Below are 25,459 nucleotides of genomic sequence, written 5' to 3' on the forward strand. Positions count from 1 at the left end.
GAGGTTTTTTGGGTTTCTTTTCATAAAAAAAACTAGTAACCCAACAAACGGCGAAACTCCCGAACCACATATCTCATTTGGACGTATTTCTGCCAAACGGAACTATGTGCATTATGCTGTGAGCCCCGTTATGCATATGTTCTTATATGGGTCTCAGGGCTCAAGTCTGAATGCACGTAGTTCCGTTCGGCAGAAATATGTCCAATTCCGGGTTGGATTGGCGGGTGGAGCTAAACGACGAACTTATTCCGTCCTGAGCTCACAATGCTTTTCAATGGCGCTTGGTTCCGTTTGACGGAACGCGCTATCCGGGACTCTAAAATCCTCAAAAGGAACTCAAACTAACGCTTAGTTTCGTTTATCAGAGTTTCGAAGTCAATACTGCATGCTAAGGAAAATCGCCGTATGAGCCTTCAGGCGTTGCCAAATTTCCTTCGATAAAATACAAATTTCCAGGTAAACTTATGAATATTTTTCTTCCAATTATTTTGCTCGCAAGTCCACCGAAAAGTCCTGAAAATTTCAAGGAAAAATATTTATAACTTTTCTAAAAAATTAACATTTTAACGAAGGAAACTTGGCAACTCTCGAACATTCATACGGCGCTTTTCCTTAGCACGGCAGTATAGGGGATGTATCGGTGCGCCGTGCGGGGTCCGTAAAATATTCCGCCTCTGTTTACTGCTCTTTTCGATACCACAGAGGTACTCCCTGATCCCGGGGCACCATCCCACGCCATTGTCCCTGGCAAAATCCGGACAGGAGTTTCCCCGAGAAATCGCGGCGTTACCGTCTCCCGTCGCCGTTTTCGTAAGAGGCGCTCGGCGCTTGGGGCGTCGTCGCGTCGGCGTCGGCGTCGCATCGGTTACGCCGCGCTTGCGAAACCAGAGAAAGTGTAAGGATCGGTCTCCCTTTCCTTGGACTCACTTTCAGTTTCAACGCTTGTGTTTCAACTCGGAACGACACAGTCGCGGAGTCGTGTAAACAGCCATTCACCCGAGCCGTGCTTTGCTGGTCGCGAGCTTTGGGAGAACCACCGCCGCCGCCGCGCCCGCATTGTCCCGGATTAAGCCCGCGCTAAGTTCCAAAACGCTCCCAAAGAGGCCGAGAAAGTATTCCAACGATTCTGCCGTACTAAAGAAAAACGCCACATGAACATCCGAGAGTTGCCAAATTTCCCCTCCTGAAATATTAATTTTCGAGAAAAAGAATGAACACTTATGCTTGAAATTTTTTGGTCCTTTAGACCACATTGCGAAGAAAATTCTCTGCAAAAATAGACGTGGAATATTCACAAGTTTTCCTGAAAATTCTTATTTTACCAAAAGAACTTTGGGAACGCACGAAGGTTCATACGGCCGGCGTTTCCTTAGCACGGCAGAATTCATCCCGCCTCACGACGCTGCGTCCCGGGGCCGGGTCTGATGCAGGTGCTTCCTTGGATCTGAGATAAAAGCTCCCATCTTCAGGAAAAATTCCGCCGTCACCCTAATCAAGATTTTTCATTTTTCTTCCATACATGCCACTCTATTAATAGGATGCATGATCCGTTTCCCATGATCCGTCTCATGCAATTTGAGTTTTTAATGGTATGCCACTATTGGTAGTTGCATAGCACTGAGAAAAAACTGTTGGTAGTTGCATAGCACTGAGAAAAAACTGTGGGCGTGAAAATCATAATTACGAGCTATATAGCACTACTGTCCATTACGGGCCAAAAGTTACAGGTGGAGCAGACGTTGTGCCGGCCTCTACACCCGGAGCAGTTGGAGCTACGGCTCCAACACCCCAGAACTCCGAGCGTCTGGACGGGCAAACGAACGGTATAATGCTATACAGTATAGCCCGTAACTACAGCTTCCATGCCCGCAGTTTTTTCTTTTTTCATTTTTATTATTATTATTTTTTAGTGTAGAACAGTGGAATTCCATCTCAAGGTTATACAACCTTGACTCAAACAATTAAATTTTTTGCAAAACTATGACAGCGAATTTTTACCCAGAATTGGACGTATTTCTGTCAAACGGAACTAAGCACCAATTTGAGTTCCTGTTGAGGAATCTAGAATATCGAATAGCGCGTTCTGTCATAGGGAACTAAGCGCCATGGAAAAGAATTGCGAGTATAGGACGGAATGAGCCCGACGCCCGGTTCCGCCGCCAATCCAAGCCCCCCTCTACCTTTCATCCCGTATGGCGCTTAGTTTCGTTTGACAGAAATACGTCTAATTGTGCTGAGCTTTACGTGCAATCGAAGGGAATAAATCAGTGAAATATTCAGTCAGAAGTGTCAATTTTCGCGCCCTGGCCCAAGGCCGCTGCTACCTCTTCCTTCTCGCAAAAGACAGCTTGAAAAATGAATAAAAAATGAATAAAAAATCTGTGCTAATAAAAATCGCCGAATCTTCGATGCAATGCATTGTCTCCTTAGAACAAGTAATAAAGGGATACTCACAACGCTGGCGTACTGGTACTGACTAGAGTCATCGTATGGGAACACTATGCTGGATCGGGACTGCGCCTTCTGACTCACATTGCTGCTGGAGGGAGGGCCGCCACTCACTCCCCAAACTCCCGTCAACAGTGACACCAAGAAAATTCGCTGCAACAGGCAAGAGATAAAGCGTTAGTATCGTTACGGTACCACGGTGCGTTCAGAGAAACGCACCACGAAGAAAAATTCAATATGAGCACTCTTTTTCATGTATTGGTACATCTGGGCTTTTTATGTGTTCATAAGATGAACCGATTATTTTCCAAATCAAGTAAGCGCAAAAATTCCGAATGCGAGAAAGACCAGAAAACCCGTTTTATTTGTTATGTTGACAATCTTCGACACTTTCAGCTTTCTCATATGTCTCGTTTGTCTTCTGCTATTTCAGTGATTTCATTTAAAAGACATTAGACGAATTTTTATAGAAGTTCGATTTCGAAAATTTGACAATTACTGATCTCTTCTGCTATATCACGGCAGCGCAGATTCTGACATAATTGCACTGGAAAAACTTCCATCGTGCGGCTTCCCATTTTTCTCGATGAATAAAAAGGGTCACCTAATCCGACCTGATGAAGAGGCCCATCTCCCGCACACACTTCTCCGTAATCGCGAACGCCACGGAAAAGACACGTTTTTGCGGGTGGTGTATTTTGAAGAGGACGATGGAGAGGGGTATGATTTGCAAATTTTCGTGGCCATGCTACACTCGAGTGACGATTCTCACAATTTTCCTCTCAGAATATAATTTCACTTTTCGAATAATCTGCCAGAGGTGCGCCTCGCTAATTGGAATTGTGAGCTGTTGTCATTTAGGTTAAAATGTCTCTTCGCCGGTTTGATGCGCAGTCAAAAAGTTTTCCATTCGCACGAAGCACTAAGGTTTTAGACTCAGGTATCCAAAATTTTCAACCCTAGGATCAGAAAGGGTTGCAGTTATTCATGAAAAATAAAATCTTGAATCTTCATACATGACATTTCAGAAAAATATGAAAAATATGGAACAATAGTTTTTGAAATTAAATGTAAAATTTAATGGCAGGCGATTGGTTTTTGCTTGATGGTGTTTTTTAGTGCGTGTTGCATACCCTGCCCCTGAAAACGTTTCATATGTTTCATATTTTTGACAACTGCATGAAATTTCACGAAATATTTCATGGAGATTTTCAATATTTCATATTTTTCATTTCACACGTATAACCCAGGGATCCGACTCTCGGTACAGTTGATTGAAGTCTTGTGTAAAAAACATGAGCATTACTTATAGCTGACAAAAACCCTAATCATGTGAATTGACCAACCATGTTCTATATTCCGTTTGTCGAACCAAACTTTTGAGTCGTCAAACACAAACATTCGTTTCAAAAGATCGAACTCCGTAAATGAACCGAACGGAGAAAAGAGGTACGGTCACACAAATCAAACGTCCGGTTCCACTTATCAAAATTTCTCTTTAGCAGAGCGGATAGCTCGATCGCTACGGAACACCGAATTCTTTTGGTGAATACATATAATTACTACATTTTTAAAATACTGTAGGTAGTATGTTTCGCGATGCGGTAATTTGATATAAAACTCCAGAGAGTGCCACTGGGCAGGTATTTTCTAACTTTTTACTTGTAAACTTATCGAAAACAACGATCTTATTGCTTCAATGAGAAAAAAAAAACAGTGAGGACAATGATCAGATCGTGCACTAAGAACAAACACATGAATGATGCGAACTTGACAACAGTGCTTATTTCTTTATCCACCTTGCTAGGATAAACAAAGTATGCCCTAAAGCTACATTTTTACGGATGATGTCGCTCTATTTTTATTTTAATTTTGAAATAAAATTTCTGCACGAAGGTTTGTACATTTTGGCAATTCAGAAGAGTCTCCTACGCGGAAGGAAAGTGCGACTGATGAACCGCTGTTCTGAGGGAAACTCACTTTGTCACTTAAGATTTGACCCTAATTTTTAAAGACTGAAGAAAAAACTTAGTATTTAACTTGTACACAAACTTTCTACGCCTTAACGAGCCTTCCTTGCTCCCTGCATCCCAGTCTAATGAGCAGCAACCCGAGGTCTCCGAAAGAGGTTTCATAGTTCAGACGAAGCATATTTAGAGTGGAAAGACAAAACTTCGCAAAAGTGGGAAAAGCTATTCTCAAAGAATACGAGGACATTTTTGACCAGACAGAAGAATACAGAATATCATAACGGATAGTAAAATACAAGATACAGAATTTTAACAAAAGATCAGAGAACTCATTGATGTCAAAAAAGAATTTGGAGGAAATGTATGAAATGAATAAAAAAATAAGTTTGGTAACTGATTTTGACGATGAAACCACATGAACTTGAACATGTGGTTGGATGTAACCACCCCGAGGCAGAAACACCAAAACGTATCCAATAACGTCCGAAAAAACTTAAAATTCAGTAATAGGTACCAAGCTTGAAAAAAAGTGTCATCCATATATTTTGAGACATAAACCGCCCAAAAAAGTGCAATTATGCCGGAGATAGTATGACTATGGTGTGCAGTTAAAAAGACATAGTTACAAGAAGAACGCTATAAAGAAATGTTGGTGTTGTTGAGAAATGGGAAGTATGGACGAAATCCTTCGGCTGTCTTCCTCACGTATAGCCCTTGAAACACCACTACGAATAAGACAAACGGAAACATACACAATAGGGAAATAGAGCGAGGGAAAGGATGCGCGTTGACGACGGCGCAGTGATACAACTATTCGTGCTTGATGGACGTCTGTGCTGCATCTGAAAAATTGAAGGCGCGATGACACGATGCGTTAACTCGCAATGCTCCGATATATGTTATCAATGAGGTGTCGCTCAGATTTGGGAGAAAAGTTAAAAAAAGAGGCCGGAATACGTCTTTCCTGTCTTCGGCTGTGTCGATACCTACTCGAATTTTTCTTTTTTTTTCGGGTTCATTTCTGAATCTTTTTTAGGATGGATTTGCAGACCTACATCTAAAGCTCGTGTAAATTGCATTACTGGCTTGATTCCTTTGGAAATAATAGTGCTTGGATGTGTCTAGTAGCTTTGATTTTTTATTTGCTCTTTAATTTTAGAAGTCTATCGCTTACTTCAATACGTTCAATTTTGCAATTTTTACTATGTTCGATTAATCAACTTTGAACCTGAAAACAGCGTAAACTTGTGCTGTTTTGCCAAAATTTTCTGAGCCCCCTTCCACGTAGGTGGTGCTCTTTCGGGTAATATCGCATCACGCCCTTCAACCAGCCAAAGGTCTGCGCCCTCAGATGTGAGCCAGTCCGACCCTGCCTGAATCTTGTTTTTTATAGATAAAAAAAGAAAAAAAAAACACTATAAGAAGCAGCCCAAACTGTATGTAACAAGGTGGAGAAATGGTGTTGGGTCCAAACCATTTCGCGGGGATTACAAAGCCAAGAAGTTCCAAAAATTATAATTAGAGTCGAAATTAAATTTTTTGAACTCTAATGCGTACCAGAACGAAACTGAGGGGGGAGAGTGTTCAGCTAAAGCATTTTGCGTTAGAATATTAAGTTGGAGTCATGCCGAGAGATCCATACCGATTTGACTCCAACTTAATATTCCAATGCAAACTGCCTGAGTTGAACACTCTCCCCCCTCAGTTTCGTACTGGTACGCACTAGAGTTCAATAAATTTAATTTTGACTCTAATTATAATTTTTGGAACTTCTTGGCTTTGTTTTCCCCGCGAAATGGTGTGGACCCAGCACCATTTCTCCACCTTGTTTTTTATAGAGTTGTCACCTTTTTTAAATGTGCGCCTTAACTTGTGACTAACTATTTCGCTTTTCCTCCAAATGATCTACAATTTGTTTTCCAAGATTTATAATTTGCTTAGGTAAGCGCTAGCTTTGAACCCTACGCCTACCTTTATAAGCCTTACAAGTACATAAGTAAGCCTTACAAATTATTTTATGCTGAAGTACAATTTTTACTTGAACCCATTATTCAAAATATACGTCCCTATATTTTTAGAGATGTAAGTATTGGTCTCGCCACTGAGTGCTAGTCGTGGTTTTGATAGTAAAGCAAGAAATATCCACTCTGTTGTGATCGAGTTTCGCGGGAAAAATGAAATTGCTGATTTAACAATTTTGCAGATAAAAAGAGTGTTTGACATATTTCAATGTAGATTTTACAATAAAAGAATGCTAATTTAACCACTGGTTTTAACTGTTGTAAAATGTACGTTTAAAACACATCGAACATATTTCTTAACACCAATTGTTAAATCAGCAATGTATATTTTTTCGTGAAGTAGGTACGTCCAAAAGGACAACTAAATAGTCCGCCTCGGAACATCGATCTTTGATAAAAAGGAAAATCAGCGAGGCATGTCAACAATGCTGAGACCCGGGTTAATGAATGGGCGAGTGCCCACGTGCAAATCTGCGGAGATGTAACGATGCTATTGAACTCCTGTTACACACCGACACCGTAGCCGCTGATACTCTAAAAATCTCCATTTTATTTGAAACACAAAGATGGAGTGATCACATTGAAGACTCTTAATAACGGTAATTTAGTCATTAAACACTTCAAATTCATATCTTCGAGGAGATTCATAACATGACAACAACGCACTATGGTCCACAGACCCTATTTAACGGAACTTTAGTCAAATTTTGAAGGTGGGAAAAATTAAAGTTTGGCACTACAGTTTTATCATACATACACCCATGGATCGTCACCTAAGTTTTCATCGACTAATAATGATTTATAAGATTGTGACGGACCCTAACAACAGAGCGCGCGACAGGTCTTCATTAGCTGATTGTGGGCCGCATTCGGTGGTGCGTTACAAGGTGTTTATTTTACCGAGTTACGCATCATCTATGTAAATTTTTGGGCAACATGGTTCCACCTGGTGGCAAGTGACTTCCTTTTCACCCAGTTTCATTAATTTTGAACTGAAATTTGTATGCTTTTTAACGCTGCAAACATACGCCAAAAAATGATAGAAATCAGTGAAATTCGTAATTTTTAGGAAGCTCCAACTTTTTTTTAATTCTAGTTAATGCTTTGCGGATTGAAAAATCTTGTTCTACATATCCTTAAGTTTAAAATGAGGCCAATTTAAATGTCGCCTTTTGTCGCCTAATGGTCGAAATGAATTTTTTTCGGAGTGCACCTCCGTGCATCAAAATGTGGAATATTCCATGCATTTTTGGCGTTTTTGCGACTGTTAAATTTTTTATCGGTACAAAATGAAAGTATTCCGATATATTTTGATCTACTGAGTCCGAAAATGACCTTGGTTTTTTCTTATAACCTCTCGCTTTTCCGAAAAAGCGACTTTTTCCCGGGAAAATGAGCAAATTTGACGTATTTTTGCCATAATTGCAATTCATGTTGATAAATTATAGTGGACCCGCGGTAAAGAGATTCTGTTATGTATATTAAGCTGCTAAATCCGAATATGACCTAGGTTTTTTTTATCACACTCCAGTTCTCCGATAATGCCGATTTTCCCGAGCCTTTTGGGTAAAACCTTTTCCGGACTCTAAGTGTGTTAAAAATACATTTTAAAAATGATTTCGATGTGCGATACATCGATTCTTATGCATTCTGACTTGCTAAACCCGAATATGGCCTTAGATTTTTCCTATCATCCCTCATTATCCCGGAAAATTCAATTTTCCTTGGAGAACGAGCTTTTCCGGGTAAAATCGGTTTTTCCGAAAAATTGAAGGGTAATGGACAAAAACGGAGGTCATATTCGGATTTACCGCCTAAAAATACATAAGAATAACCTTATCTCGACCGACAGACATTTTTGTTATTATTTTTATACATGTCAAAATAGGGTGGAAAAAATCTTCAATCTTAAAAGCGCCAGAAATTACATTTGAAGTTAAGTTTCTCGGTCAGGATGTTAATATTTTGTTTAACTAAGATGTAAAATGAAATCAGCGACCCAAAAATCATAAGATCCAACACCTTTTATGGCGGTGCAGTGCATTTTCGAATAAAGTTCCGTTGAATCCAGTCTGTGGACCATAGTGCAACGGTGAAACTACCAGACCACGTATTGCGTTTGCGGTCTTTAATATTCTCCCCTTGCTTTTTATTTTTTTGAAGTAGAACAAATCAATATCTTTACTTGAAATTCTCAGAGAGTCAAAGAGAAGAAAGAACACGGAAAATATCAAGAATTGACGTTGAGTATTTTGCCAATTAAAAATTAAAGTATGGCGGGAAGTTGCAAACCGAGATACGTGGTCTGGTAGTTTCACCGTTGATAAATAATCGCAACCAGGGGCTACAGACTTGATACATTCTTTATCATACTCAAAATAAATGGTACATTTATTCTTATCGCAGTAAAGAAAATACACAATTCTATAAGCATTCACTCGAGGTTTTTGAAGAAAATTATAACCGTCGAAAGTATCAGCACTATCATCACCTTCGGGCCGAACTATCACAAGCGCCATGCGACGGTTCAAAATGTCACCCGTCATTTTATTTTTTAACAGAGAAATTGTTCAACGAGGCTGTTCGACCGTTTCACTTTTTTTTTTTTTTTTTTTTTTTTTTTTTTAAATGAAAATTTAGTGAAACTTTCGAACAGCCTCGTTGAATAATTGCTCTGTTTAAAAATAACAGATTCAACCAACAATTACTCTGTAAAGAAATAAAATGGCGACGGAAATTTTGAAACGTCGCATGGCGATTGTGATACATTGGCTGGAAGGTGACAACATATTCTTGCATTTTTATAGTTCCTCGCAAGTTTGACAGCTCTGCACCACGAAGCTCAGGTACTCGCCGGCGCCTCTCAGTCAACGGTAAACACTCTGTTCAAGTCTACTCTGTCTGGTGCACAAACGTTTAGTGATGGATATTACTTTCACAAACTCCTCGCTTTTTATCGTGATGTGTTTTCTCGGCTCAGCCCTCCTCGCTCAATCTCCTATTGGTTGCAGCGATAAATGCAAGTGCTATTAACTGCTACTATTGGTGCCTTTAGTGATCCAGCCTAGCCCTCGCATCGGCCGCAGGTGCCGATTTCATTTAATGGTCGTTTCGGGTGAATCTGTAATTTTTCAGATGAGCCCTCGGATACATGATTTTTTATGGATTTTAAGGCTCCTGCTTAAGCAGTAACGGTACTCACGAGTTAGTCACAGTGTGTTATCTTTATTAAAAATTATTGCGAATAGCCGACTCGTGCTGCGGGCCGATTATTGAAATTGATAGACAAAGCTATATAGACATTTAAGACAAAAGGAATATGGAGGGATCCTATTGGTGGTAGCGGGTAGTTGCAATGGACAAAGGAGGTATATAATTAATAGACAAACTAACGGCAACCCATCAGAGACCCTATAGTTAGTCCATCGTTTTCTCCCTTAGTTTACATGTAGGAATCACACATTGCAGCCAATAAAATCGCTCCTTACTCCCTCTGTCTTCTTTGTCTATTGCTTCGTCTATCAATTTCAATAATCAGCCCGCTGGCGAGGTTTGAATATCCATAAATATTGATTGTTGCAGGTACGGTTCTATAGGCAAAATTCTCTGGTACCAACTCGCGAGGATTGCCACAGTCCGGAAATGAGCATACTACTTTTTAACGGTTATGGGTCCAAGAAAAGAACCGGTTCCCTAGAAAGACGGTTCGTCTAGTTTCTATTGGTCCTCCTTCAAGGCCGCAAGCTCAGGAAGCGGAAATTCCGTCGAGCATAGTTGATAAGCTCTTATAATTGCATGATCCCTAATGGCGACAACTTATGATAGGTACACAGCTATGAGGCAAAATCGAGTGGGAAGAGCATAGACAGGCGGACGGTCCATAAGAAAATTGCATGTTAATGCATGATAGAAACATCGAAAACTTCCAAATTCGACTCAAGCATGATAATTTAGAGTTTTTCTGCGTTTGTTCATTCAAACGCCCTACTTACAAAAAAAACAAAAGTCTCCTTGGGTTAAATAGAAGACTGCAGAGGTCTCCGAGTTCATTCTATTAATATTTCAGCGTTGATGAAACTTCATAATTTGAAAAGTATCTTTCAACATTTCATTTATTTCAGAGGTTTTCGGCAATATGTCTTTTGGACCGCGATTAGCAGAAAGGAACCAAGCCGCATCAGCTTTTGCCAAATTTTATTGGGTGATTTATTTTTGTATACCGCCTTTGCGATCGTTTCGACCCCCCCCCTCGATACAATAACCGAGTCCCCTAGTTCCTTACCGAAAAGTGACTACCGCGAACTTCTGAGATTTTCCAAAGCGTGTAAAAAGTTTACTAATCCGTCAATAATAATGATTAAAATTTGTTTCTCATTCTGGGGCTCGCTAGTTTATGTGTAATGAATACCAAGAGTCTACGTTTCTTGGTTTTTTTTAAAAAAACCTTAGAATGGGGCGCGCTGATTTAAAATATGCATATATAAGCGGAAGCAAGCGAACTGATTCGAGGATGGCTGACCAGTTCGGCACTCCTTGAATGAGAATTTCACTCACTCCGTTTTGTTCACAACGTTGCTTTGACATATCTCCACAACACTGTTATCCTTTTCAAAAGTTGGTACTCCTTGCTCTGATAGCCGGGGCCACCAGGATAGTGGTAAGTGCAATCTGTGATGAGCCTCGAGACTCATTAGACCATTTGCTAAACGTGGCTCATACAGGAGTCCACTAAGCCCTCTCGTCCCCACGCTCCTGATCACTGCGTCGGCGTCACGAAGAACAATGGGCCTTGGGTCCCAACGCGGCCGATACCCGTACCCCAATTACTCACGCTTCATTAACCATTTCACCGTCACGCTAGGATTCATCCAATTTTCAAAAAAAATTGTTTCGCATGTATTTAGCAATTTTTTTCCTTACTCTCCGTTAAAACACAAATAAAAAGAGACCTCATTCATAAAAATCGGCCGAATAGAAGAGAAGTTACAGTAATCGAAATCCGAAGAAATCAACAAAACCTCGACTCCTCGATACGAAAAATAAAATGAAGGGGAAAAAAAGAAAGTATAAATTACAATTAAATATAATTGACCTCAAAATTTGACAAACAATTCATTTATATACCTAACGCTGAAAAAACTGGGAGAAATTACAAAAAATTTGCCTCTTGCAAGGGGCTTCTTTGTAAGAATTTTGACCTGAAGACAACGGTCGAATAACAGCAGTACTCCATACAATACACGGTGTGCCTGAACGAGTTAAACATTTTTCATACGTCCAAATCGAAAAATCTTTATATTTTTAACTACAATGTTTCTTGAATCGTTTAAGCAAAAAAAAAAAAAAAAAAAATTCCGTCGAGATTCTGGAACGCAAAGGCGCTTTAAAAGTATTCTGGGGCTATAATAGCTAAATCACCGGTAGTAAATTCGTTATATTATTAAAAAGAAATTGACTCCATAGTTTAATTCCTTAGTTTCTTGAATACGATTATTTTAAGCACTTAAACATTTATACCACCAATTTTAGCCATGGGGTGATTTCCTGAGAGCCGATAATATCACGAATTTCTCATAGAACCCCTCAACAGTGGCTTGCTTTTTTGGCAGCCGATTCGGCCATCGAACCGGAGTTTAAATGGAAGCTGATAATAACCCAAAGCTCTGAGAAAAATTTTGAGATGAGTATAAGAACGGTTTGTTGTAAGTAGCGAGGAGAGGCGGGCAAAGCGGCTAAAATCCTATCTAATTTTTACAGTTTTTCTGTTGAATTAATGTTGCCGCGGGCTTCTGACTGTCCACACATAGTTCTGTTCAGCATATCGATACATAAGTATTTACATTTTACATACGTAGAATCTAATTTTCACGTCGGGGAGTTGACATATTTTGATTTTTTCGATTTTATACGGAAAATTGATGGTTTTTCGGGATTGAAATTATTATTGTTTCATGAAAAATAAATGCACCCAAAATGACTATAGCATATTGATTCTTACACATTTGCACTCACAAAATTGGTTGGTAAATTCAACGAGTGGGTGCATCGACCTGGTATATCAAGTTTCTGCAATTTTTTACGGCAAATCAGTAGATTTTCGGGATGTAGATTGCTTACTTTCAATTCATGAATGAATAAAGCAACGACATGGTTGAACTTCTTTGCATGGAAAGACGTTTAAAATAACAAAATCAAGACGTATTTAATGCAATTGCATTTATATCGAGTCAATTTCTTTTCAATAATATAACGGGATTTTTACTACCGGTGATTTGGGTATTTTAGCCCCAAAATACCTTTAAATCGACTTTATCTTCTAGGAGTTCGACAGAATTTTTCCTTTCTTCGCTTAAATTATTCCGTAGCACTTTTCTTCAAGAATCTGATAAGATTTTGCTTGAGGCAGATCAAAAAACTTAAATTCGATCGAATAGCTTTCTACTTTCACAATACACGGTCTCGTCAAGGTGCGTCTTTGACCTCGCAGTGTTGGATCGTGAATTCTCTTTTTATGCTGTTTGCCTATTTTGAAATCTCTGTAAATGAAAACTAAAGGGGTTGATATGTGCGAGTTAATGACGCGCCTTATCAACACATTGTGTTGGAGTTCACTGCTGTTTTACATTTCGGTTGTGCGGATTTTTGTACTTTCAGTGAATTTTCTGCATAGCACGAGGCAAGTTCCGTAACATTTTCAGAAGAACCCACGCAAATGTTCTCTTGTAAAAAATGGAATTGCCCTGTTAAATCTTGCAATAGCCGTTGTGGCTTGGTTCCTTTCTCCTAAACTCGGTCCATTTTGATGGTTCTATATTTTATCTCGGCCAACGTTGGAAGTGTAATTCCACTACCAAAATAGGTATACGGAAATAGGAAATAGGAATAGGAAACGGCAAAAATAGGAATTTATTCAACAGACATTGTACAACTTAAACTTATACCTGTAATATTGGATTGCAAAGAGACGTAGGTAATTGTCATGCCAAAAAACATGAATACTAAGTGGATCGCATTTAGCAAAAAGGAACCAGCACGATTACAGTGTTTCCAAAATCGAGCAAATTCTTATTTCCTTTTAAAAATACTTAATATACGTACAGTATTGAAATTTACACAATTATTTTCCTTTAAGATTAACGATTTTTTGTGGGAAGCAAAAACTATTGGCCATTCTTAAAATTTTTCTAGATCATTATGAAGAAGCAAAATTTTTACAACACTGTAATTGCGCTTGTTCCTTTTTGCTAAATGCAATCCAAATGGAGCTAACATATTTTGCATTCCTGAACAAGTCGCATAAAAGAACGCGATTGGGAAACCTGGTACCTCACAAGTCGTGCCCTCTGCAAGACGCCTGCAATTTTCCATGTAGGCAATCTGCACGAGCGAGGAGAACGAATAGTTGCTGATTTCAACGAAGGGTGAATTTTTGTAGGGTGCCAACGGCTCTGTCGATGAAAGTCACCACTGAAGGAAGAATCTGCCGTGCTAACCAAGAACGCCGTAAATCCATCAAGATTTTCCCTCGTTTTTTGGAACTTAACACTTTATAAAACATAAACCATTTTACCCACGCACCTTAGATTTTCAGGTTAAGTTTTTGACAGTACTTGCAAAATAATTCTGTGAAAAACATTGTCCCAAGGTACACAAGTTGTTCTGCTGTAATACATTTGCTTCCAAAAAAATGTAGAGCGGCGTTTGCGACATTTTTGCGTTGCACGGCAGGAATCTTCTCGTAGTAACTATAACTAATAATCTTGTTGATCAGAAAACGAGGGGCTCTAATCGGTGTCGACGTGGATGACCTGGACGTGAACGTCGTCTCGGAGCTTGGAGAGTGCTCTTCATCCGCTCGTTTAAAGTAAAAGTAAAGTGAAGTAAAAAACATTCCGGACGTGATTTATTTAGCGTGGCCGCCACCGTCCACGACCTTCGTCCTTTCAATTTTGTTTGGAATCTCTCGTGTTGCCAAATTCATAAGCTCGATTTTTCTCCGTTTTGTTCAGTTGCACCCTCAAGCAATACCTACTATCACACTGGGGGAAAAAAACACATTGGATCCAGACTCTTAAAAACATCGAAGAGAAAAAATACTCTTGATTCAATCGGATTTTTGCTTAAATCAAGAACAAAGCCTCTCAATTTGAGCGGATTTCTTTTTGATTTAAGCTTAAATCTGATTGAATCGAGAGTATTTTTTCTTGTCAATGTTTTCAAGAGTCTCGACTCTAGATCCAATGTGTTTTTTTTTTTCGAGTGCAGAAATTCATTTTTTGACTTACCAAGTGTTGCCATCGATTACTTCCATAGGAGAGCTTCCTTTGCGGCATCAATGCGCAACACTTGACTTAACAGCCATCACTTGGAGCCTCACTTTCAACGTGTGTCCCGGACTTGAGGAATTCCGATTCAAGAAACAAACAGGCGAATTGTATCAACATTGTTCGAATACTATACGGAATAATGTGTTTGTTTACAATTCAACCATCGAAACTGCCATGTAAAACTAAGGCGCAGCCTTCAAATCAGTTTATCCAACAATTGAGGACTATTTCGGTAAAAAGGTGTAAGAGACTTGCGATGCGGCTAAGATTGTCCAATTTCTAGAGCGTTTGCTGCAGATGAAATGCATTCACAGTCGAATTATACTTTCTTACAATAGTGAGAGGGAACTCGGAGCAGATTCAAGGAAAAATTCATAGCAGAACGGTTGGATGAGTTACTTACAACTAGAGAATTACGTTGCGCAATTTTAGCAGCATTGGAAGTCTAATAGGCCCTTTTATCGAAAAATTCCTCGATTTTTTTTAACGCGAATATGGAAGGATCCCTCTCTAAGCATCATCTACCGAGAATGTTCGGGGTATCTCACGATGGCAGCGCTGGAGTCGGAGCGGGAACCAGTTCCATTGGCGATGCCAGCGAAAGATTAGGATGAGACCGGTCTCGCTCGTCAGCGTCAGTCGATGCGCATGGGCCCTGACCGTGGGTAATTTATCGGCGCCCTCCGCCCTCCTCCGTACTTCACGCCGGGCGCTCCGCGCTGAGGGATGGCGGGCGTCCGCGCTTTCCAAGGGACAGGTACTGCTTTCCAGCCGGACGGATAGGCCCGACCAGCTGTCTTTCCGCTGTCCGATGGCCTTCTCCGGTAAATATCCACCGATCAAGGTCACTCCCCCCCTCCCGCAGTACGCAGCCCCTCCCGCTATCCACCTCTGGAGTCCGAGTTCATTCTCAGATCAACCGAAATTGCCATGATCGAAATTGCCATTGGGAGTGGGGTTGCTGGAAATTTGGACGTATTTCTGCCGAACGGAACTCGAGGTGGAAAATAAGGGGTGTGCTGGTTAGTTGAGAACCGTAAGAATGAATGGGAATTATGAAGCGCCAGTGACGGCAATGGCAACGAAGCCATCTCCGTTGTCACTCGTGCTCGGCTTTAACTCATGAGCCCTGTCCGAAACCTTATTTTCCCATTCCTACGGCTCATGATTGCCGTAATCAGTTGGCACATAGTTCTGTATGACAGAATGTAAAATCCCGCTTTTCCATTTCTGCAAAAGGGAATCACGCTCATTTTGACATTGTTTCTAATGCAACTTTCTAGAGCATATCTCATCCTCTCAATCCGCCAATATTTCCGTCTGGCAAAAATACGCGCGTCCATTTCTGCTCAAGAGAAAAAGATAAGAGCTGGGTGGAGAGGCCTCTGTATGCCATAGGGGGTAGTTTTTTTTTTATTTTTTTTTTTTTATTTTTTTTTTTGACAAGAGGAGTAAACACATACCTGGTAAAAATTGGCGATAAGAGCTGCGTTTCAAAATACCATAGGAATTCTTATAGCCGGCTAAAGAAGGCTAAAGAAAAGCATATAGCTGGCTGTAGAATGCGGAGAAAATCATACGGCCGGCGGCTATACGAAGCGATAAAAAATTATGCAGCCGGGCTATAGTTTCCTATCGCCGGGCTTTACACTTTATCGCCTGGCTGTTGCTTTTTCGCCATCGATTATAATAGGCTAATAGAAATTCGTGTGCTTTGGAAATCATTAAGTTTGATACGGAACCACCTTAATATTTACAAAACACACATTATATTTTCCTTTAATACATATTGTTTTTTATGAATACAAAAACAAGAACAAAGAAACAAAAAAAAAGAAAATAAGAACAATCCTTACAGGATGTGCGAACATTTCAAAATCATAAGTTGAATAACGCTGACTCCGCCAGATTAAATATTAGAGCCTAACACAAAGCGGAGCGGCGACGCACTGGCGCCTACAAACCTAACAGGGATACTTCACGCATTGCGCAACGTGTGAAGTATCCCTGTTAGGTTTGTAGGCGCCAAAGCGCGTTTCGTACTAGCTGCCCGCCTGCCGCGCCGCAGCGTGCCACGGCGCTTGAAGCAACTATTTCACACCAGAGGTATTGCACAGTATCATACGAAACTGAGGGCGCTCTAATATATTAGGAATGGCTGGCATCCATCAAAAGTACGGAGCTTTCCTCGCAAAATGAAGCAAGATACTACTACTAAAAGAGAGCAGTAGTCCAAAAACTCACTAAGTCCTAGCATCCGTAATTAGTAACGTTTAGCATGTATACTTTATCGCCTGGCTGTTGCTTAATCGCCTTCTGCATACTTCCATGATGGAATTTAGGACGCACAGCAAATAAATTTTAATGCTAGAAATTGGCGGAAAATTTCACTCTATATACAACTCTTTAGTGGAATGATACCTCTGAGGGATATTCTTTTTGAACGTAAAGTTTTGCTTATTACGGCTTTCTCATAAACATTTTTTTATAGATACAAAGATAACAAACACACGAACATAAGACTAATTTTTCGGTTGTATAAAGCTGAGTCGGTAATTTCATCTAAATTAGATCAGTCGAATTTTGAAGCAAACCATATGCCAAAAATTTGATCGCTGCAGCTTTCTTGGTTACAATAACATGTCAGTATACCCACAGTCAAGATACCATTGCAATGTCTCTAGAATATCGTGTTCCAGCGGGCTGATTGTTGAAATCGTTAGACAAAGCTATAGAGAATAGAAGACAAAAAGGTTATGGAGGGATTCTGTTGATGGAAGCGGGTGGTCGCAATGGACAAAGGAGGTAGGTAATAGACTCACTAACGGCGAATCACGAGAGACCCATTGGTTAGTCCATCATTTTTCCCTTTAGTCTATAAGAACCACACATTCCTACCAATAGGAACGCTCCCTACTCCTTATGTCCTCTTTGTCTTATCGCCTTGTCTATCAATTTCAACAATCAGCCCACAGGTTCCTGAAAAGGAGCTAAAACAGGTCATTATTTTTGGAAGCTTATTTTCACTGAGAAAACGGCTGTGGGTTGGTTAAATGGGCGGATGGCTGAGCATGAGGCCGGGTGCGGACTCGCGGAACCAACTTGGAGTTTCCCCGCTCACGTCAGACGTCAGACGTCGCGTCGTGGCTTGGCGTGCGTCTGGGCAAATGGAGGAGGAACCGCGAGCGGGGCGAGGAAGAGAAATCCAAGAAAAGCGAATTCGGGCGGGCCGCCGGGCCGGGCTGGGGTCGGACCCAGAAGGAGGATATACCTCTGATTAGCATTCACCGTTTCATTGAGCACGAAGAAAGTGCGCGAGAATTTAGACATTTCTTGAAAGATGCAGCCGCCGAGGCGCCTAGGAGTTATTGGACTCACTCCCGGTCCAACGACGACGACGACGACGACGACGACTACGACAGCGGCGGTGGCGGTCGGCGAGGACGCGCGCAGGCGACGCCAACCCAGAGCAGTCGAGTTTCGAAAGTGATATGTAAAATATTGTCATGCAATGCAGTTTGAGATTCTGCCAGAATTCGTAATTTCTCCGCAGGCCGGCCGCTCGGCTCCAAGTCCCGTTTACAATAAAAAACTACCAATACTACGCATTCCTCCCAACTATACTCCTGAGAGTATATTAGAAGAAAAGAAGAAGAAGAAGAAAAAAGAAGAGAAGAGAAGAGGAGGAGAAAAAGAGGAGAAGAAGAAGAAGAAGGAGAGGAAGAAAGAAGGAGGAAGGAGAAGAAGAAGGAGGAAGAAGAAGGAGAGGAGGAAGAAGAAGGAGGAGGAGAGAGAAGGAGGAGGAGAGAAGGAAGGAGAAGGAGAGGAGAGAAGGAGAGGAGAGAAGGAGAGGAGAGGAGAAGGAGAGAGGAGAGGAGAGAAGGAGGAGGAGAGGAGAAGGAGGAGGAGAGGAGAAGAGGAGGAGGGAAGGAGAGGAGGGAGAAGGAGGAGAGGAGGAGGAGGAGGAGAAGGAGGAGAAGGAGGAGGAGGAGAGGAGAAGGACGAGAAGAAGGAGAAGGGGACGGAGGAGGAGAAGAATAAGGACAAGAAGAAGGAGGGAAGAAGAAGAAGAGGCAGAAGAAGTAGAGAAAATTAAAAAAAGAGAAGCGCATCTTATGGATTAAAGTTGGAAAAAAAAATCATTTTTCGCGGGACTTGTGAAGAGGGACCCCATCTTCCGGGACAAAATTTTCATTAGGTTTTTGCAAATGCAAAATTGTTGGAAATTCTTGCGCAAGTTTGAACCCAAAATTTGAAAAATTGAAGAAGATATTAGGTCTGAATGTCGGAAAAAAATATTAGATTGTATAAAAAATATGTTAACTGCCTGCGAAATGCAAGGCGAATATTCTCCAAGGTAATTTTCTTACGAGTCTCGCGAATTATTCAATAGAGTAACTTCCACCAGCAGATCCTCGGAAGGAAAATGATTTGCCTTTACCAAAAATTAAAAATGTAAGTTTTGGGAAATTTTAAGGATGATCCATACCTAATTTTAGTTTGTCAACTGCATAAGCAGTATTTTTTTATTCCATATTTTTGATCTTTTACCGTTCCCTTTAAAATCCCACGCAAGCACCTATATACTTTTAGAGATTTTCTATTGAATATTATTCGAGATTCGACGGAATTGCTGATTTGATGATGTTTAGTGGCGGATCTGCGTAAACTTCGCTCTTAATGACAATGTAAACCGTAAGTATACATATGGCCCCCTAAGGAAAGGAGTTTTTTAAAGAACGAGTTTAAATACGGCGCTCAGCCTTCTGAACCGAGAAGCGCTGACTGAAATTATTAGTTCGTGTAACTGAAGTTTTTTCTCCTTTCGAACTCGTTGTTTGTTTCAGAAGTAGCAGAGGTTGCAACAATTTGCAACAAAATCGTTTGATTCTTGCAACTAATAAATTGGCGTGCAGATTGCCTACTCTTTCCTCTTAAGGAGCTATCATTGTTGGAACTTGTTGCAATATTAAGTTGAAACATGTTTCAACCTCAAAGTATTGCTGGTTGCCTCTCTTTCGATTTTAAGGAGCGCGAGAATATTGCAAATTTAGTAATATCTAGAGTCGAAAGAAGTACCAACCGCTTGGCAGTTTTGGTAAGATCTATAGTAAAAATATGAACTTTCAAGAATTCTACCAACGCTGGAAAAGTTCGAAAAACTTGGCACGCTATTTAAAATTCACATTTTTTAACATTTCGGCAATGTTGGAAAAATCAAGAACCTCCGAGATTTGCGGCGTTGATGTAAAAATCAAGACTTTTTGAGAATTTTGTAACATTGGTAAAAATTCACTCTTTCCGATAATTTTGGCAACATAGGTAAAATTTTTAATTTCCTGTCTGACAACGTAAAAAAAATTCAGTTTCGAAGAATTTTGTAAATTTGCAGATCCGGACTTTTTGAGGATTTCGGCAACGTCCGCTAATTTCAAAATTGTCATGTTTTCAAAATTAACCTTTCTTGAGAATTTTCGCTAAGTTGCGGTAAAATTCAGAAATTTGACAACGTTGACGAAATTTAGCATTTCTAAACATTCTGGCAACGTCTAAAAGTTGCAAGGCTCATGCAATACAATTGTTGTAAGCTGCAACTTTTCTTCCAAACGGATCGCCGAAAATCGGCATTTATCGATCAAAAGTTGACTTAGAGTTGCAATAACTTATTACTGAGGAATATTAAAAATCTTCAACATTTAAGGAGTGTTTTAAGACAAACCACGATTGATTATCACAATTAGGCGAGGAGATAGAGAGGTTTAAAAAAAGCGGTAATTTTTGCACTTTAGAGGGGCTGGGGGGGGGGGGGTAAGCAGAGGGGGTAAAAGTGAGGACTTTTCGGAAAACACTACTTTTGAAGTATATAATCTATGGTAAAAAATTCAGCTTTTTTCTAGTTTGTTCCACTAAAATCCCTTCGTTGACTGGACTATTAGTTGCGACTTTATAATCAATATTGTTCCAACTTCTTGCAACGTTCGCATCGAGACATGCTCATTGGGCAGTGATGAATGCAGCCGGTGCTTTTCTTCTCGAGTTCTCGGTGCCAAGTGAAAGAGTCTCGTCCTTCTCGGAGATTCGCGCGCGAGGAAGGAAAAGATCTCGTGACGCGAGTGTCAAAGCTCGAAAAGCGACTCGAGCTAGGATGAATGTGTGATATGTTTTAATCTCTCTATGGCTAAATGTCCCCTAATTAGGTTGGCCGGCTGGCGGCTTCCTCGCCGTTCGTCCGGAGACGACTTCCGCGGCCGAGTGCCGAGTCCCGAGTAGCCAGCCATGATTTCTCCATTAATGAATTCTACTCCTTTTTTCAGCGCCAGCGGTCACTCTCGTCAGTTGTCAACCGCTCTTTTCGCCATTTCAGATGTCGCATGTCGCGAGCTGAGCTGTGAACAAGTTCAAATCGCTGAGCCGCTCTATTGACTCAAACTAGAGCTGCGGCACCGGCTCCAGGCAGCAGTGGCACTGGGTCTAGAGTGTCAGTACGTGCTCGCGGATTGGTTCAAACAGTGGCCGGAGTCAGATGTAGAGCCCAAGGGCCCTGAAAAAATGTTTACTTTGGAGAAACATTATTAGCATTTGAACGCATTCAACCAAAGCTAGCTTGTCGCTTAATCTGCCATTGTAACTTATGGAAAAGGATCAGTTATCAGGATGCTCTCAACGAACATCATAATAATCGATACAGCTTTAAATGGGAAAATATCGATGGTCAATTATCACGCCTTGCACTGGTAAAAAGAACCTCTTGGTTCAAGAGTGCAGTTTCTTGTCGCCGGATTTAAGAGTCTGGTTTCTTGTTTCAAGCGGATTTTGAATTGAATCAATGCAAAATCCGCTTGAAACAAGAGTTCAAGACTCTTAAATCCGGCGACCAGAAACTGCACTCTTAAGTCAATGCACCGCGGCATTGGTCCAAGAAGTTTTTTTTACAAGTGTGCCACTATTGGAGACTCAAACGCAGGGACAGAAAAGGAGGAGAATACTGTTATGAGAAAACTTTACCTTTGGCAAGCTGATGAAAATAGAGACAACAATTTCTATTGACAAAGCTCTAGATATACAGTTGAAGACATACACAATTTTCGCGTGACTTCCTCAAATTTATAATTGAATAAAAAAAATTCAAAATAAAATTAAATAAAATAAATTAACAGATTATACAGAGAATGTTCTGTTTGAAACATAGACGGAGTTCCTCATGAATTTTGATTCCCTCTAGTTGCTGATCGTCGTAATACGAGGGTCATCCAAAAAGTAAGGTTCCCTACCTTGTATCTTCCGAGCGAATCGAGATAAATCAAATCGGTATAAAGCACATATCAGGCATACTCTAAGCTTTAAAACAAGCTCAAGTTTTTGTAAATCGGTCAAAGGATTCGCGAGTAAACTTAATTTTACTGAGACAACCTCCTGTCGCCGCGTGCCCACCTCCGGGGTCAGGATGCACGGAGAGTCGATTATTGAAGACTCGGGTTATCGCCTCTATACATCACAACAACAAGGAATTTTAAGGTTTTCATTAAGTAGGCCTTACCTTACTTTTTGACGTAGTCTCCACATCTTTTTTTGACATTTCTGGTATCATTACAGCAGCTTCTTGATGCCCTCCGCGTATAGAAGCTTTCGCCTTGACTCTAAAACTAGTCATTGACAGCTATCTGTACCTCTGAATCGGTTGAAAATCGCTTCCATCGTGGAAGTTTTTCCGCCCGGGAACAAATGAAAGTCACATGAAGCTAAAGTAAGAAAGTTTGAAGGATTGGGGAAAAATTTCCCTACGCAAAGCAACTGATTTGGAAGTGTAGATCGCTGTCAATGACTGGTTTTGGAGTCGAGGCGAAAGCTTCTACGCGTAAGGCATCAAGAAGCTGCTGTAATGATACCAGAAATGTCAAAAAAAGATGTGGAGACTACGTCAAAAAGTAAGGTAAGGCCTACTCAAAGAAAACCTTAAAATTCCTTGTTGATGTGATGTATAGAGGCGATAACCCGAGTCTTCAATAATCGACTCTTCGTGCATCCTGACCCCGGAGGTGGGCACGCGGCGACAGGAGGTTATCTCAGTAAAATTAAGTTTACTCGCGAATCCTTTGACCGATTTACAAAAACTTGAGCTTGTTTTAAAGCTTAGAGTATGCCTGATATGTGCTTTATACCGATTTGATTTATCTCGTTTCGCTCGGAAGATACAAGGTAGGGAACCTTACTTTTTGGATGACCCTCGTAAATTGACTAACTAACCTTCACAATTGAATACCGTTGGTTGCTGATAAAAAGTGTACGTCTGCAGGAACCACTATCGTTCTTAATTTATGTTAGAGTGCCGTGAGCAATTATTTTGTTTTTTAATTCATTTATTTCTTTTTGTTCAATTCAAATTTTAATTATGCATGTCAGGTTCAAATTCTGAATTTTGCTCCCCTCTCCAACCCCTTGTCTAGAACATTTTGCAAAAGTCTGAACTCGCTCTGTAGAATATTAAGGCACACTTTGATACACCTTTAAAACTCCTGTTTTTTTAGTAAAATTTGGCATAATTTAAACGATTTTGTTTGAAAACCATCAGAAATGTTTACAAAAATTGACCATTCACATCGATATACAATAATTGCGTGCTTTCTCGCAATTAGATACCCAATCTTTCATCTTCAACCTCGGCACCTATTAGATTAGACCAGATTTTTTCCAAGTTCGGATCGCAATTTACCCTGAGCAAATTATCTTAATAGAAATAATGAGATGGTATAGCTGTCCAATTTTTAATCCGTGAAATAGATTCTGAGACCCTCCCGATGATGCACCGAAAAAAAAAGTGAAGTCGACTTAACATTCTGGATGTAAAAGAAGTATTCGAGAACTCACAAAATACTGAATACCCGCTACAGCAGTTATTTTTACATCTTAAAATCATTAAAGTAACTGCTGTAGCGGTTAATGCAGCATTTTGTAAGTTCTCGCACACTTTTTTTACATCCAGAATGTTAAACCAACTTCACTTTTTTTTCGGTGCGGATACCTGCCAATTTCTTCAACATTTCACTGCCATTCATACGCGAATAACTAAACATTGAAGAATGTTAGGAAGTAAATGCCTGATAACGGATACCTGGTATGAATGCAACCGGTTCATGAGATGGTTACTTTCACCGCGACCGACGCATTTGCGCACGGCCAATAAGAGACAGGTGACCGGCCGCGGCCGAGGAAAGACTCAAGGTGCTCCGAGGAGAGCAAAAATACCATCCAATTTACTGATTTTATCGATTCACTGCATTCACCGATCCAACGCTAGATACAGCCACCTGTTCAACGACTGATTTAACGCTTGCAATATTGTAATTTTCACTTCTCATCTATTTTTTTCTTCACTCAGAAAAAAAAGCGGTAATATGAACCATAAAGTTCGATTTTCAATATCAGTCGCACTCCTCGGGTCATGTGACTGCTCTCTCGGCTCTGTAAACTTTATCTTCGGTTCGTAGAACCGAGCGCTCAAACCCAACTGAAAAATGAAAAAATGGGCCCGTAAATTCAATCTCTTAACTATCGCAGGCCTCTGAGTCCGTAATATGTTTGTTTATTGACGGATTCTTATAATATTTTACCAGAATTTATTATTTATTATTTATTTATTATTTTTTATTTCATCCTGTAATTTGTGTTTCAAATTCTTTATTAATTGTACTCAACATATTCCTATTCATGTATTACAAATTTTCGTTTTTTTTAACTCTCTCTCATTTTTTTCTTTACCAAATTACTGTTTTTTATAATTGCGTCTTTTTCCAGTTTTAATTATTTGAGCTTTTTCCTAGTTTGAATTTATGTCGATGTATTTATGTTATGTTATTTATTTTTTTCCCTTCTTTTTGTCTTTTCTTCCCCCCCCCCCTTTCTTTTTTCTAGCGATTGATTTTAGTAAGTTCCGCAAAATAATTGGTAAACAGAGCAAAACCATACGCTAATTTGGCAAACATTTTGAAAATCTAGCAAAAATTTTAGCCATAATAGCATAAACTAGTAATAACATGGTTTCATGATCTGTGGTTCCCAAAACCGAGAGTTCGGTCACAGAAATTGAATAGAACGGCCGATTTTGAGCACTGTACGCACCGTTCATATGGCCAAACTTTTTTCTCAGTGTTTTTTTACCTGTCCTTTGCCACTTCAGAAACAAGACATGAATTGTGAGACCTAGAGCGAGATCATGGGAAAATAAACTTATCTCGTCACAAGCTCTTCAGTAGTTCAGTTGCGTCATTATTTTTTCTTGAAATGACAGTGTTCAGTTGAAAATTATCAATTTTTAGCCTTAAAACGTTATAAATTGTACGTTTAGTTTTCTGAAGTTTTAATTCAAAGACGGAGAGGAAGAAAAAAGGAGAAACGCCAATGGCATGTATTCCGGGGAGGAAAGTCATACTACACGAGAAACTGCTCTAACCTTGCGTTAAAGTCTCCGTGGATATCTCATATAAATGCGATTTCGCGCCTGAATTCTAACTAAGTTCATTCATTAAACTCTGTGAGTGAAACCAGATGAGAGTATTGTAACTGTGATTGTAAAATATTTGTGTCAGCATGGTAGTATTACTGTCACCAACATGATCGTTTATGGCAGAGTAGGCCGCATTAGCGGATCCAGAAAATTGTCAAAAGTGTTTTTCTCAATTTAAACCTATGCTGCCGT

The 25,459-nt window shown here is 40.1% G+C and overlaps 1 protein-coding gene across 1 annotated transcript in view; it reads right to left on the reverse strand.

Moving 5' to 3' along the window:
* Window positions 1–25,459, reverse strand: part of LOC109039829 (uncharacterized) — a 52,915-nt gene that overhangs the window by 23,779 nt on the left and 3,677 nt on the right. The window contains exon 2 of the mRNA XM_019055498.2: window positions 2,455–2,601. Within this exon, the coding sequence (XP_018911043.2) occupies window positions 2,455–2,601 (147 nt within the window). The remainder of the gene's footprint in view (window positions 1–2,454; window positions 2,602–25,459) is intronic.

This window comes from Bemisia tabaci, chromosome 5, assembly GCF_918797505.1.
Source record: "Bemisia tabaci chromosome 5, PGI_BMITA_v3".
Classification (NCBI taxonomy): domain Eukaryota; kingdom Metazoa; phylum Arthropoda; class Insecta; order Hemiptera; family Aleyrodidae; genus Bemisia; species Bemisia tabaci.